Source organism: Carassius gibelio, chromosome A15 (assembly GCF_023724105.1).
Source record: "Carassius gibelio isolate Cgi1373 ecotype wild population from Czech Republic chromosome A15, carGib1.2-hapl.c, whole genome shotgun sequence".
Taxonomy (NCBI): Eukaryota; Metazoa; Chordata; class Actinopteri; order Cypriniformes; family Cyprinidae; genus Carassius; species Carassius gibelio.
In genome coordinates this window covers 23,877,412-23,893,440 of record NC_068385.1, presented here as the reverse complement: position 1 = coordinate 23,893,440, position 16,029 = coordinate 23,877,412, and the positions used below count along the sequence as shown (strand labels likewise).

The window sequence follows — 16,029 nt, the reverse complement described above, 5'->3', positions numbered from 1 at the left end:
TCATATTGTTCACTGTGGAATTTTAATAGTAGCATTATTCATCGTTTAATTCAGAAAACAAGAGTTGGTCTACCAAATGTAATACTGAGCACCAAAGACAATTTCATTTATACTGTAAATAAACATTTGCATGCTGAAAAAGATTGCATTCATTTGAACCTAATGACTTAAATAATGTTATGAAGCAAAAGAAGCTTGTCTGAACAAAAACAAGAGTTTGAATGAGACTAATACAGTGTCATAAATGTCTCACATCTAGGTTTCCAAATCTATTTTGCGCTTACTATACTGCATTTCTATAAAGGCTTTAAGGTGAAGCTGTATCCCTGAAGAGGCTGACAGCCTAATGCCAGATTTTTAGGAGTGCTGAGATGAAAGTCCTTAAATCAAGTCATATCTTTATGCATATTTTTTTTAGGATTAAGGTTAATTGCGAGGTTCCTGATATTCTGTTTATAGCTGTATTGTTCTAGTGATTACCAGGCAAACTAAAATCTGGTTTGTCAGTCATAAGCAGAAGATCAGATCAAGGATGAGTCGTGAAAGGAAGCCAGGTTTGCTCACTCTCCCTTTGTCATGTCCTTCAGAAAAACTGATTTAAAAAGTAGGTAAGTTTTGAAGCTGGGATGCTGGTTTGAGTTGGTTTAAGCTGATCCTTAGCTGATCATGTGCTGGTCCTAAACTGGTCCAACAAGCTAAGGACCAGCTCAAACCAGCATCCCAGCTTCAAAACTCACCTAACCAGCATATGCTGTGTTTTTTTCAATAGGGTGAAAGTGCAATGCCGCCCCCAAACAAGTTTCAAATTCGTTGTATTACTGTTTTTGTTTATTTTCCCACACTACATAACCTTAATTTCCAGTCAAAACATATTTCCCTCTACAGGACATGAGGTTGCAGTTGGGGATCTTCAAGGCATCAGCACTTCTCTTTGACTGCATCTTAAAAAAGGGACGATCATTCACTCAAATGAGCATCGATTTGCCTCTGATTTCAGGCATTTGTTGGTGATTTGTCGGAGATACCAAGAAGTAAAATATGTGAAGTATAAATAGGCATCGGTTTGTCATAATCAACTGCTCTTTATGAATGACATCATTCTACCTGCGTGTTCACAAAGTATTCTGAGGTCAGATTTGTCTGTTTTCGCTCCGCCAGTGATAATAATTACAATACACAGCCAAATGAACCGTACTTCCGAGCAACACAGAGAAATGTCATTTTGTTTTTGAAAGAATCAGGGTATATATTTACACAACAATAATGAACAGAACAGATAAAATGCATAAAAGGTTTTCTCATTTTAAGTTGAAAATTGTGTGAATGAATGATTCAGTGACAGTGGGCTGTCAAAATGGCTGATTTTTTTTTTTTTAGGTAGATGCGATCAAAATTCGAATTATAGTCAAATTTAAAACGCATAATTTCAGTTAGGGTGAAGAAAAGCTTTTGGCTTCTCTACTGAGACCACAAGAGGGTGCATCGATCAAAATATTACTGCACATTGATTTTAAGCATACGATGACATGACTGTGTGAAAAAAAGTGCATAATGTTTAAAATAATGTTTATCAACCAGTTATAATTAAGTTGCTTAAACAACTATAAACAAAACAGCATCTATGCAGCATAGTTTAGTACAAAGGGCCAAAAGCCAATCACACAGAGTACATTTTTCATTTAAAAACACGAGTTGCGGTGAAATCGGAAAAAAAACCCCGCCATAAAGTCTCAAGATGTTTTTTTAATAGTTGAACTTGCATTCATTTTAAATAGCTTTCTAAACATGCAACACTTTTGTGCGAGATGCAAGTGCAACAGAAAATGCACAAAATATGTGTTCTGTTTGAATGCCTTGGTTTCAGTTTTGACGTACAGTAAGCAAGATCTTCTAAACAATGAAGTTCTCTTTTCCCGCAGTATTTGTAATTAACAATACAGCAGCACTCCATCTAGTGGCTTGAACTGCATAGGCTAACAAAAACATAAAAATACAATGACACTTACATTGTCATCGCATCTCATGCACCACTGATAAGGCTGCCTCCTTAACGCACACCTAAAATTCGAATGTGGAATATTAATTAACTTTTTATATTCGAAATTCGTTTTTTTTTTTTTTTTTTTTTAGCTGACCGTCAGTCAAACTAGATCTTAAATAAAAACATTTAAAGGGGGGGTGAAATGCTATTTCATGCATACTGAGTTTTTTACACTGTTAAAGAGTTGGATTCCCATGCTAAACATGGACAAAGTTTCAAAAATTAAGTTGTACGTTTGAAGGAGTATTTCTGTTCCAAAAATACTACTTCCAGTTTGTCACAAGTTTCGGAAAGTATTTTCGAGTATGGCTCTGTGTGACGTTAGATGGAGCGGAATTTCCTTATATGGGTCCTGAGGGCACTTCTGCCGGAAGAGCGCGCGCTCCCGTATAGCAGAGCACTGAGAGCACAACAGACATTCACTGATCAGAGCGAGAGCGTCACGAAATGTCACAAAAGGAGTGTGTTTTTGGTTGCCAGGGCAAGACAACCCTGCACAGATTACCAAAGAAAAAACAGCATTAAGGGACCAGTGGATGGAGTTTATTTTTACAGAGCATCAACGGAGTTGTGCAAGTGTTTGTGTTTGTTCCCCTGCATTTCAAAGATGCTTGCTTTACATCGTTTATTTCTTAAGGATAATGCAGTCCCAACGAAAAAGGGTCACGATCGTGTGTTGGAACCGCAGGCGGTGAGTAAAACTGCTTCAAATATCTCTGTGTTGTTAACTTAGCTATCGGCGTGTAAGCACATCAAGTAAACAACATGCGATGTTGTCATCAAACTGCACTTTCCACATGTACAGCTTTAAAAAAAAAAAAGACGACAAAGTGGAACTTAGTCATTTTCCAAAACCGCTAAGCAAATATATACAGTTTCAGTACATACCACATAGAGACGTCGTTGCTGATGCTGCTTTTGTTAAATTTCAGCCTCTGGATCTGATTCTGGATCATAAATATACACTGAATCTGACTGTTAGCCATGGTTTGTTTTGGTTGGTTTTGTCCTCACGGTGTCACAGCTTCGCTCTCAACACAAAAGCCTACTGGCGCTCGTGATTCTTTAGCTCCGCCCACACGTCACGCCTCCAGCCGCTCGTGTTTTTCCGGGAAAAATCGGTACAGACTATCTGTGTCTTATGAATATAATAAAACTAAAGACTTTTTGGAGTTATGAAGGATGCAGTAATACTCTATAGGTACTCAAGATTAGCAGGATATTGATTGAAAACGAGCATTTCACCCCCCCCTTTAATTTACAAGTGACCATTAAGAATTGTAAGAGTCATAGATCAGAGTCACAGCTGTTATTGAACTGAACTGAATCAACACTGAGCTGATTCAAGCTGAATAACGACACTGCTGTCTTCTTTAGTGTTGAACTTGTTTGATAATGAATGACAGTGAACTTTACACTCTTATTGAACTAAACTGAACCAACACTGAACTGCCTGGAACTGAATAATGACACTATAGTTTTGCTATGGCAGAATTTTTGATTTGCCTCATTGAGTTTGCACCATTGATTCTGCTGAATACTGTGAAGCTGCTTTGAAACAATAAAGTACTTTACAAATAAAGGTGACTTGACTTGACTGACTTAATGATGTGCTGACCCTCTTATGCTGACCATGAGTAGAGCCATCCGTCATCTGTGCTGACTGCTACTCTTCTGTTGATTTAAAATGCCCACAGTGTTTAAGTTTATGAAGCCTGCATGCTCCGGTAATAAAAGCCTTTTTCCACCTGAAAACTTGTAATGCTTCAATAAAACATGTGTGTGATTAGCATATACTGTGGTACTCAAAATGTACGTGACCTTTGCTAAGAGCAGTCTAGCAGCAACAGTCATCTGAAGTGCAATGTTAAGAGCATGACCAGACAAAATTGCAACCACAAGTCTGTCGGGTTGGATCAGACGGGCCTACAGCGAAAATTACTCAGACGATAGACACATACGGTCTAAACAGATGTGCTTCAACAGATGCTTCTTAGCTATAATGCAGGGGGAAAAGTTCTCATCATTTTCAAAATAAATGAATAAAATAATGATAAAGGTCAAATTATCTGATATTTTTGACCTTACTGACATTTTAATATAATTTTAAAAAGAGTATACGTATTATGGAAACGATGTAATGTACTGTAAATATTAAATGCAATTAGTTGCATTAAACAGAAATAAAGACTACTTCTTTTTTACCCATTTAAGTATGACTGAAGTACATCTTTTATTTTATAATTACTTCTGTTTTGTTTGAAATATTATTTAGAGTATGCATTAGCATTAATGGTGAACTAAAATATACTTTCATGTCATTTTTTTTTGGGGGGGGGGAGGGGGGGTCATGTATTTGAATATATTTTTAATTACACATTTGTAATGAAGAAGCTGCAGTTTAGTACATTTAAAAATGTGAACTTTAAATGTAACATCAAATAACACACTAATTAAAACATTACTTCAAAGTGCACTTTTTAAGTGTACTAAAGAAACATAGTTATGAAATAACTAAGTATAGTGAAGTATAGTTATTTCTTGAGGAATTAACCTTCATGTCCCTTACACACTCGTAAATATGATCCATTGAGAACCAAATGCAATTTACAGTTTGATATCACAGCAGAAAAACAAATAAAATATTTTCCAAAAACAAACCAACAACCAAACAAACAACCAAACTACAAAAGATGGACAGACAGAGAGACCGACTGATAGATAGATAGATAGATAGATAGATAGATAGATAGATAGATAGATAGATAGATAGATAGATAGATAGATAGATAGATAGATAGATAGATAGATATGAATATTTAAATCATCTTTTTACATTTACAATAAACTAATTATGTTTGACATTTACTTCAATTTTAAACAATAGATTGAAAATTATTCTGAATGCATATTATGAAAATATACAATCAAATTTGTATTTGTATTTCCATAATATATTTTTGGAAATCAGATAATAATAATTTTTAAGTTTGTGCTAACTAAATTGTATATTATTTCAGTTTATTTTTAAGACGCATCACCATTATATAAAATCTAAAGTCAAACTTAAATATTTCATTTTTTATTTAGTAAATAAACTTTTTTTCTTACCCCATGTTTGCGCTGGTCGGTTTGTCAGCAACTTACTGTAGGTGTTATGCAGAACATTCATTTACACGTTGACTGAGTGAGGAGGAACGAAGCCGTGAGATGCTCCTCCTCTTTTGTTTTGTTTTCTTTTTTCTTTCCTTTTCTCACTGTTAATCTATCAACTCTATCAGTCTTACCATTCTACCTCCACAGCGTGCGGGAGCATGAAGAGAGTCTGCGCGTTTCTGTTGGTTTGTTTTCAAGCGAAATGAACTCTACTCGAAAATTGTTTTGCGAGTGAAACCAGTGGCTGGCCAGAACAGAACTGAGCAAACTAATAACTAAACTAACATCTGTTTATGAAATAGACGAGAGAACTATACTGAAGAAACGGAACCCCGAAGAACCTTCGCTTTAAATATTATGTTTGGAGTGACGGAAATAACCCATCTCTGCTGGTCGATGAGTGCTGTGTTCGGGAGCGATGTCCGCGCGCAGCAGTGATGGACGCTCCGTGGACAGGTGCGTACTGACTGTGATGCAATACTGATGCTTAATTGCCATGACAGCTTAGTTATTATGAAATAATTGCAGTTTGATTCATTTGTCCAGCAAAACAACATCTGTACTACACTGTGACATATGATACATAAATCATGACAAACATTATAAATTAAAATCATACAAATATTGCACACATTTGTCTCTACAACTTCTAGATGTAGATTAGGGTATATAAAGTCCGAGAGATTTTTCATTTTAAACAACAAATAAAGCATATACTTACAAAGCTTACAAAATCTTTTTGAGTGAAAAGTTCAATTGAAAAAATATATTTTAATTATATATATATATATATATATATATATATATATATATATATATATATATATATATATATATATTTGCTTTAATGACTTCTACTTCAACTCCAAGTTTGCCTAAAACCTGATTATCATTTTCTTCAGCATGATTATTTGAGCATGGTCCAAAGAGCATCTGATGCTTCAGTCTAAACAAAAACAAAAAAACAAACTTTTATTTTTATTTTATTTGTATGAATAAAAATCCAAATATTTGTTTACTTCAAGGCTTGAATCAAATCAAAAAAATAATTTAAAATCCCATTTTATCCTCGCTGTACATTACATACAAAACTAATGTACTGTAAATTATCGCCACACCCAACGCTATCTCACGACCAATTCGTACGTATTTTACGAGGTGGCTTATTCGTACGAATTTGTACGACCTCACTCGTACGACTTTATAAGACCCCAGTGACGGTTAGGTTTAGGGGCGGGGTTAGGTGTAGGTCATTCGTACAAATTCATACGAATTGTGCAACTCGTCAAATACCTACGATTTGGCAACAATCTTATGAAATTGTACAAGTGTGTTCGTACGAATTCGTATGAATAAGCCACCTTGTGAAAAATGTACAAATTGCCGTGAGATCGGGTTGCCACACCACAATGCTTAAAGTGAAATTGTGCAATTGTAACTTCAAGGAGCAGTTTCTACCTGAGGTGACCATTAAAGATGTATTATTTTTTTGCAACAGAAAGTGCTCAAGTTTATTTATATATAATTTTTGTGCAAACAAATGCTCTCTAAAATGAGGATACCCTTTCTCTGTAAACCCATCTGTCACTAACAGTCAGTAGCTGTGAAACCAACAGGATATTTAAAACAGTTGAACATTAGCTGCCACGATTTCCTGTTTTAATATGAACTACACAGGAGAAGAAAACAGTGCTCATAGCGTGCTTTCATGGGGTCATTAAGCAACTATGGGTGGGTCTGTGATAGATATTAGATTCTGAAGAAATGTTTTCTATTTTTACAGATCTTCAAAGAAAGGGAACTGCAAGTCTTTCACAATAGATAAAGTCACCGTTGCCCGATCCCTGTGCCTGGGCTCAGGGTTCAAGGGCGAGACCATATGAACATGCTTTCAAACAAGTCATGCGAGAACATCACTAATATCGACGTGAATGGGAGTCCGGTGATGAGTGCTGTGATGTTCATCGCTGGAGTGGTTGGCAACCTGATGGCTTTGGCTATCCTGGGAGCGCACCAGAAGGAGCGTCACACCAAGTCCTCGGTCTTCTGCATTCTCGTGACAGGCCTGGCTTTGACAGATCTGCTGGGAACATGTTTACTCAGTCCACCGGTTTTCATTTGCTATGCCCAAAGAAAATCCCTGGTAGGTCTCACGGGAGACAGGTGGCTGTGTGGACTCTTCGCCTTCGCCATGACCTTCTTTGGCCTGGCCTCTATGCTCATACTGTGTGCCATGGCGGTGGAGCGGTGCCTCGCCATCAGTCACCCATATTTCTACTCTAAACACGTGCGACGCAGCTTCGCCAAGATCGTCCTCATCCTCATCTATCTCTTTACCTTCATGTTCTGCTTGCTGCCATTCTTTGGATTCGGGCGGCACAAGCAGTACTGTCCGGGCACATGGTGCTTCATCAAGATGGAGGCAGAAGGAGAGGGTGAGGATGAGGAGAGGAGAACGCTGACCTTCTCGGTGTCCTACTCTGTGCTCATGGCGTTGCTCATCTCTGTTGTGTTCTTGTGCAACGGTTCGGTCATCGTCAGCCTATGCCGCATGCACCGGAGCCAGCTGATACGTCGGGGTTCGGTTCTGTCGGTTGGACGTAAGAAGAGGCTGAGCACCTTGTTCGGACAGGGAGAAGAGGAAATGGACCACTTACTGCTGCTGGCCTGCATGACCTTCATCTTCGTCATTTGCTCCTTGCCTCTGACTGTGAGTATGGGACATTTTCTAGTTCTTTATATCACTGTTTTCCAGACATTTTTACTTCTCCAAACACTGATTTCACAACAGTTCTGGTCCTCTTTATTGTCTTGGCCAAGTGCTTTCCAAGGGCACGGATCATTTATATAACAGTCCAGAATATGTGAGTGGTATGAGCTCTTATTTTCTCTAGAGTGAGTAAACCAACAGTGATAGTTTAGGAAATCTTTCCGTCCTGTGAGGCTTTACAGCACTCATAGTCCAAAAGTTTGCAATATTGTGCCATTAAGCTTTTATGTCAGAAACCACACAAGAGCATGATGAGCAATGCTAATTTAAGTTCCTTGTTCTTGATGTCATCCTCTGGTTGGTGAAAACTGAGCTTTTCGAAACTTTGATTCAACTGAACCAATTGACCACAAAATGATTCAGTTGTTTCGAAGCTCTTAAAACTCCCACTGGTTAAATATGGAATTACATTTGTTTCAATAATAATGAACGAAACTTCTTAAAACTGAACGTAACTTTTTCAGAAACTATCAAAAATAGGCTATTACAAAATAAAAAACACTATAAAAATGAAAAAAAAAAAAAATGAACTCAGTCGCACATATTTAATAGGCTCTTCAAATATGCTTCATTCTTTGTTAATGTTTTTCAAAGAATCGTTTTCACTAATCGTGGATTCTAAATTAATTGCCACAGATTTCGCTTACGGTTCCGCTTCCCCAGCCCTTTGTCGTCATTTTAAATGGCTGCAGTAGATTGGAAAAAGCCAAGCTTGAACTGTAATTGCTTTTAAAACAAATGATTCTGCTTTAAAAGGTCATGTAGACTATCTTTGCAGTTTGGAGGCAAATTATTCACAGTTGTTTAATCTAAGCTCTCAGAGTTCAAGATCTCCTTAAGAAACAAACGTTTGCCTTTAAAATACCTCATGCTTATACATGTATAACACATTAGCTGTACTAATCATTTATTTTACAAAATTTACTAAACAAAAAGTTTGCATTTGACAAATCAGCCAGCTGCAGTGACACATAGCGCATAATTTGCATTCTTTAACCCATTCATGTAGGTTTGGTTGTAGAGTTGCCTGTAGCAATCACGGGGCGTGTGCGTGCTGCGGGGGAGCTGGGACATGTACAGTATTATGTAACAAAGGCTATTATTTTTTGGATTGTATTCCCCAATACCTGTTGATGTGTTATTTATGAATTGCCGGTGTTGGCTTTAACAAACTTGACAACCCTGGAAGACTGGATTAGACTAACCCTGTTTTCTCTCTGTACCAGTTTAAAATAGATAAAATGCATTAAAACTGTGTGTTTACTTCATAATTAATCACACTATGGGCCAGATTTACTTACAGATTGTGTCATTGCAAAGCCTTTTGGCATTTAAAAACTACTGTCAGGATTTACTAAAGAAACGTGATTAAAATTTTGCAATGAAAAGAGTTATGTTTTTGACTGACCTTAATGAATATGCATATGCAACATAACCACTTTATACTTGACATGACTTCATGGTTGCTAATTTAGAAGATTGCATTAGTACAGAATTTTCCACTCCCGTTAGAGCTTCTATGGGATTACAGTCTCATGCTAATTTGCCGTTTTGTAAATCTGTCCCTAATGCATTACATTGAAAGTCCACTTTAAGTGCTCTCTCTCTCTCACTTGTATTTTGTATATTTGTCGTGACCTCCCAGCTATTTTGTACACTTCAGTTTACAGTCTCTGCAGTATATTGAAAGATGATAGATGACACTAATGGTATTCTCTTTGTCTCATGAGATGCTCTGTTTGTTGTCTGGAAATAAACACTAGATACTTTATCCAAAGCAAATAGTTTACACAACCAATCCATTGTGGCTTTTTTCCATACACACAGACTCAGAATCACATGTATTTGCACCCATCCAGATGTCGTATATAACCTTTGCAACATTAAACTGCAAGGCCTGTCTCCATTCAGAACAAGCACTGGGTACAGCTGGACATTTCCTGTGAAAGGCTGCATGCAGAAGCCGATATAAAGGGAAGGAAATGTGTCACAATATCGGGCAAGACCTGGTTCATGTATTTTGCTGATTTAGTAGAAGACAAGTGCAAATGCATATAGGTGTGACCACAAGGAATATTATATATAAGAACATTTTCAGATTTTCAGCTGCAGACGTTTTAGGGGTTGATTTTCACTAAAACTCAAAGATATAATTTTTTTCCCTAATTGCTAGATGAAGCTTCCTTGATCTTTAAAAAAAAAGAAAAGAAAAAAGATAGAATTATTGAATAAATGGAAATGTCATTTTTAATTGTTGATAATCTGTACTGATTAACCATTTAAGGATTTACTGAGTGAAAAGTGTTAGAATTATAATTGCCTCTCATTTGTGGCATCATTTCCATCCAAAAAAAAAAGTAATTGTTGCTATACATATATATATATATATATATATATATATATATATATATATATGAGCAATATCACGCAAGTAGGAGAACGATATGGCTTAATATCAGCATGGCTGTGATTTGGCCGTGGGTAACAGTGTGACGATATAGAGCTATATCGCACAGGTACAAGTGTGATATTGTGTTTATACAACAGTTCAATGGCACAAGTGTGTAAATAAAAAAAAAGAGACAACAATAGTCTTTTAAAATCCTCTTTTGTGCAAACTACTTCCTTCTGCCAAGGATTCAAATCTCAAGCTGACAGTTAAAAGGGGTCACATGATGTGATTTCAAGTCTTTGGAGTGTTACAAGCTTCTTGTGAATAGATAAGATCCCACAAGTTGCATCAGATTGTCATAGCAAAGTCGAGAATTTACCCTTTCTTTTTTTTTTCTTTTTTTTTTGCACATCTAGCCTTATAGGCCACTCTCCCAGGTTCACAAAACTGTCGGCCATGAAATGCGTTGCACAAATTCGAACATCTGGGTTGTGTTGTTATGTTGTAAATACATTTTAACCAACGATTCCTCATTGCATCTACTTTCGGAAGGCCAAATAAAGTGTTTTTGCTTTCGCACAGAAATACACAGCGTCTCCCTGACATGGCTGCATCAACATGCGGTTCCTAAAACCATGCCTTCTTTCTTTGCATGAACATTTGGGCAGCATTACACAAATATTTCCACATTGTGAAGCAAATGTGGGGGCGTGTTTGAATTAGCCATTTTTAGACTGGTCTGGATCAGCCGTCTCTTTTAGATAGAATAAATCCTTTTGTGGAAGACTTTGAGCTTTGTCACTCTGCAGATCTTATACATTCACAAATAATTACATAAAACACTAAAGAAAAGAAAAAACAGAAATCGCCTCTTATGACCCCTTTAAGACTCATCAACGCCCTCCTAAAACACCTAATTTAAACACGCCCCACATGTCTACCTCACGGTGTGTGTGTGTGAAGATTTGCATAACAATGGCCAAACGTTCAGACAAAGAAAGAAGGCATAACTTTTATTTTCGCTGTAGTATTGTTGCTGCCACCTTCGTCATGTCGTGGAGATGCTGTGTTTCGTTGTGAAAGCAAAACTACTTTGTCTGGCTAGAAATCAGTGTTAATTTGTATAACACAGTTCCAGAGCAGTTCAAAACAAATATTCAGTGTATTTTATGCAGGACGAGGACTGTTTCCTGGGAGAGTAGCCTACAGTGCCAGTGTTCTGACAAATAATGCAGACTCAGACTTAAGTATTGTGGCATCGTGAGAGGCTGTGTCATAAAGGGAAGGTATGTACCATCTAGATGGCTTCAGCATGGGGACTACAAACCAAGATTTTTCATCTGTTGTAGCTTCTGGCTTTCAGAGCTGAGGATTAAAACAAATAGAATAAACTTGTAGCTGGACCTCAGCCTGGACTCAGTTTGTGAAGCAACCCCACACTTTGGTGATACCCGACCTCTCCCAATGCCACAGTACAGGTGCTGGTCATATAAGTAGAATGTTTTCAAAAAGTTGATTTATTTCACTAATTCCATTCAAAAATTTAAACTTATATATTATATTCATTAATTACAAATAGACTGATATATTTCAAATATAAAAGGAAAATCCCAAATTCAGTATCTCAGAAAATTAGAATATTGTGAAAAGGTTCAATATCGAATACACCTGTATTGCACTGGTTTGTCACAAGTTTCGGAAAGTTTTTTTCGAGTATGGCTCTGTGTGACGTTAGATGGAGCAGAATTTCCTTATATGGGTCCTAAGGCATGTCTGCCGGAAGAGCGCGTGCTCCCGTAGAGCAGAGCACTGAGGGGCTGAGCACAGGCATTCACTGATCAGAGCGAGAGCGTCGCGAAAAGTCACAAAAGAAGTGTGTTTTTGGTTGCCAGGGCAAGACAACCCTGCACAGATTACCAAAAAAAAAACAGCATTAAGGGACCAGTGGATGGAGTTTATTTTTACAGAGCATCAACGCAGTTGTGCAAGTGTTTTTGTTTGTTCCCTGCATTTCGAAGATGCTTGTTTTACAAACAAGGCCCAGTTTGACGCCGGGTTTGCACATTGTTTATTTCTTAAGGATAATGCAGTCCCAACGAAAAAGGGCCACGATCGTGTGTTGGAACTGCATGCGGTGAGTAAAACTGCTTCAAATATCTCTGTGTTGTTAACTTAGCTATCGGCGCGTAAGCACATCAAGTAAACAACATGCGATGTTGTCATCAAACTGCACTTTCCACATGTACAGCTTAAAAAAAAAAAAAAAAAAGACAACATAAAGTGGAACTTAGTCATTTTCCAAAACCGCTAAGCAAATATATACAGTTTTAGTACATACCACATAGAGACGTCATTCGCTGATGCTGCTCTTGTTAAATTTCAGCCTCTGGATCTGTGTTACAGCTTCCAGACGCTCTCAACGCAAAAGCCTACTGGCGCTCGTGATTCTTTAGCTCCGCCCACACGTCACGCCTCCAGCCTGTCATATTTTTCCGGGAAAAATCGGTACAGACTATCTTTCTCTTATGAATATAATAAAACTAAAGACTTTTTGGAGTTATGAAGGATGCAGTACTACTCTATAAGTACTCAAGATTAACAGGATATTGAGTGAAAACGAGCATTTCACCCCCCCTTTAATAGAGAGGTGAAGGGAAGGAAAAGATTTTTACAAGCAATAGGGATAACTGCACCCTGGAGAGGATTGTAAAACAAAACCCATTCAAAAATGTGGGGGAGATTCAGTGGACTGCTGCTGGAGTCAGTGCTTCAAGAACCACTATGCACAGATGTGTGCAAGACATGCGGTTTCAGCTGACGCATTTTATGTCGCATATTAATGGTCTTTTTTTACGATCCAAATGCGATTGCTAAGTGAGTGCTAAGATCACACTATAAAAGTGCTCTCTTTCTAGAGTTAAGTAACTTGTGCATTGTTTTACTTACTTGTTTTTGACATATCCGACCAAACTACAAACTTTTCAGTGATGAACTGGATTATAACTGTAAAATTATGCAGAATTATGCAAAACGTTTGGTGGGCTATGTCTATGGCATTCGCCATACTGAATCATATGTAATTTTGTTTTTATTTTTTAACATATCCATTAGTCATTTCAATTTCAAAAAAGTGTTTATCAATGGATAAATTGTCAGACATTGTTAGTGCATAAATGAAAAAAGGTGGCGTGTGAAGTATTTTAAAAATATTTTATTTTCTAAAGTGTAAAAGTTCCCATAGTATACAGTAAGAAATGTGTGTCTGTAATATGAGCAGTTTTAACAATAACCAAGTCGTGACACTGGGCATTTGCCAAAGGTGATGATATCTGTCACACCACATGGAGCATGAAATAACCTACTGCTTTTGATCACTCTGTCATCTGATTTTAATTTATTGTGTGACCGCTGTCAGGCCTAAATGTTTGCTTAATAAAGATACAGTAGACCTTGAATTCATTTGCACGCAATATTTCAGCACTGTTAATTCATTGCAACTGTAATCCGCCACCTGATTAAAAAGTTTAGGCTCATATATGATTTTTTCCTCTTTTATTGTTTTAGTGTTACTGCGTGACTCTTTATTGTGTACAGAAATGTCACAAAAACAGACAAATTGTGTTTGTGTTCTCTTTAACTTTCAATTACTGAGCATTTAAAGTCCCAGCAAAGGCCTGAAAATTTGGTTCTGACATTTAATTGTACAGAGTTGCTATAATTTCATTTCCTTTTATGAGAAAATAATTCTGACATTAATAAATATCAGGCCATGTGCTCAATCTGTCTCATATTGTTCTGACCGTTTTTTTTTTTTTTTTTCGCTTTACAAAAACAGTACATAATTATTCATGTACCAATACTTAAATTAAATATTACTTTCATATGGGCTGATGATGAGTTAAGTATTAAGTAAGTAATGTACTAAAAAAATAACTAAACTTAACTATGACACGTTAATGTGTGAAAACATAACAAAGTGTTAATTAATACATTAGCAAACAAACATAGTCAAGGTGGGCATTATTCACACATGAATTCATATGAATATTGGTTAGCACATGCCTTAACTCATCATTAGTTCATATTAAAGTAATACTTAATTTAGGTATTAGTACATGATTATTAACCATATTATTAATGTTATTGTAAGGCGTTACCAAGGAAAAGCCAATAAAATATGACAATGAATCAAACTTTTTTCTTCTTCTTTTTTGGAAATACTGTCAATCACATGCAGTAAGACTAGAAAGATGTATTAAGAAAGTAAGCTGAATCAGTTTTATTGTCATGTTGACCTTGTAAAAATATAAATATTTCTGATTCAATGTTGATTTTCACAAAAAATAATTTTCACTGGGTGCTCTTTTGAATTACAGTGATGCACATGATATATATATATATATATATATATATATATATATATATATATATATATATATATATATATATATATAAAATAGAATGACTTAACATTTGAGGCAAAGTCACAAAATTGTATTCTTTGCTCAGGGCCTGCCCTAGCATTTTGGGGGCCCTAGGCAGATTTTCAAAAAGACCCCCCATACCTACAGTTTCACCTAACCACCCGCATCCCATCCCAATGTACAACCCTACCCCTACCCTACACTGACACCTAATTGTAAAGTTTTACCAATTTATTTTACTCAACATATTTATCTTTCAAGATATAGATAGGGAATATATTTGGGTAGTTGACAAATACACAGTAAAAATGTTATGTTATTGTGCATGAGGTATTTATTAACAATTGTACGCTTTTCTTTCTAATTTATAAAAGTTGTAATTTATTGAACATCCTTGAGACCATCACACCATAGGACAATTTTGAGATTTACTCAAGCACTGTAAAAGATTTTGCCACAAACTCAACTTCCCGACTTCTCTTTTGTATGATTTCATGAATCTCTTCAGACCTGTTGAATTGTAATTTCAGGCTTTGAGTTTTTAGAATGTTTGACCTCCTATCTGAAAGTTTTTCCACAGATTGATGATTGAAAAAAAAAAATAATTAAATAAAAACGAACATAAGTTATTTCTTAGTCTTATAAAGTGCAACCATATTCCATAGTCTACTCTCTAAATATTCAAGTCTAAGCACAAACAGAAAACAACATTTTCTTCAAGCATGATACAGAGCTAAGAAATGATTATAATAACCACACATCCTATTATAGTCTGCATTCTAATTACAGCTTAGATATTGTATGCAGCCTAATTTTCATGCATCAGAGAGCCACAGCTGCTCTCAAACTGTTGGTATTGAAATTGCATTTGAATGCGCGCACTCATCCTTTTTAGTTTCAGAGGTGCTGTGAACGCATTGCATTCTACATGATTTGTCAGACACTAACAGTGCGTGTCCACAGACGTTTTTAATTCATTCATATGGAAGTGCAGAATGCTTCAGCTCAGACTTCATCTCGCCTTAAGCCGCAGTCACACTTCTGAACATGAGAAATTTGTTCAGATGCTGCAATGGTTATGATATGACGTCATGCTCTGCAGCGTTTATTCAACACATAAACAATAACAATACACCTAAAATGTAAAAACATACACTCTAATCCACTTTCCTACAGCGCTGCAGTTTTTTTTTTTTTTTTTATTTAGATAGGAGGTCATGCTGTGACGTATCGATCGAACGTATCG

At 36.4% G+C, this 16,029-nt stretch overlaps 1 protein-coding gene across 1 annotated transcript in view; it reads left to right on the top strand.

Annotated features, from left to right (window-relative positions):
- The first annotated feature begins 5,327 nt into the window (after window positions 1-5,327).
- Window positions 5,328-16,029, top strand: part of LOC128028775 (prostacyclin receptor) — a 30,628-nt gene continuing 19,926 nt past the window's right edge. Inside the window, exons 1-2 of the mRNA XM_052616102.1 lie at window positions 5,328-5,653; window positions 6,981-7,907. Of these exons, the coding sequence (XP_052472062.1) occupies window positions 7,077-7,907 (831 nt within the window). The 5' untranslated portion in view covers window positions 5,328-5,653; window positions 6,981-7,076. The remainder of the gene's footprint in view (window positions 5,654-6,980; window positions 7,908-16,029) is intronic.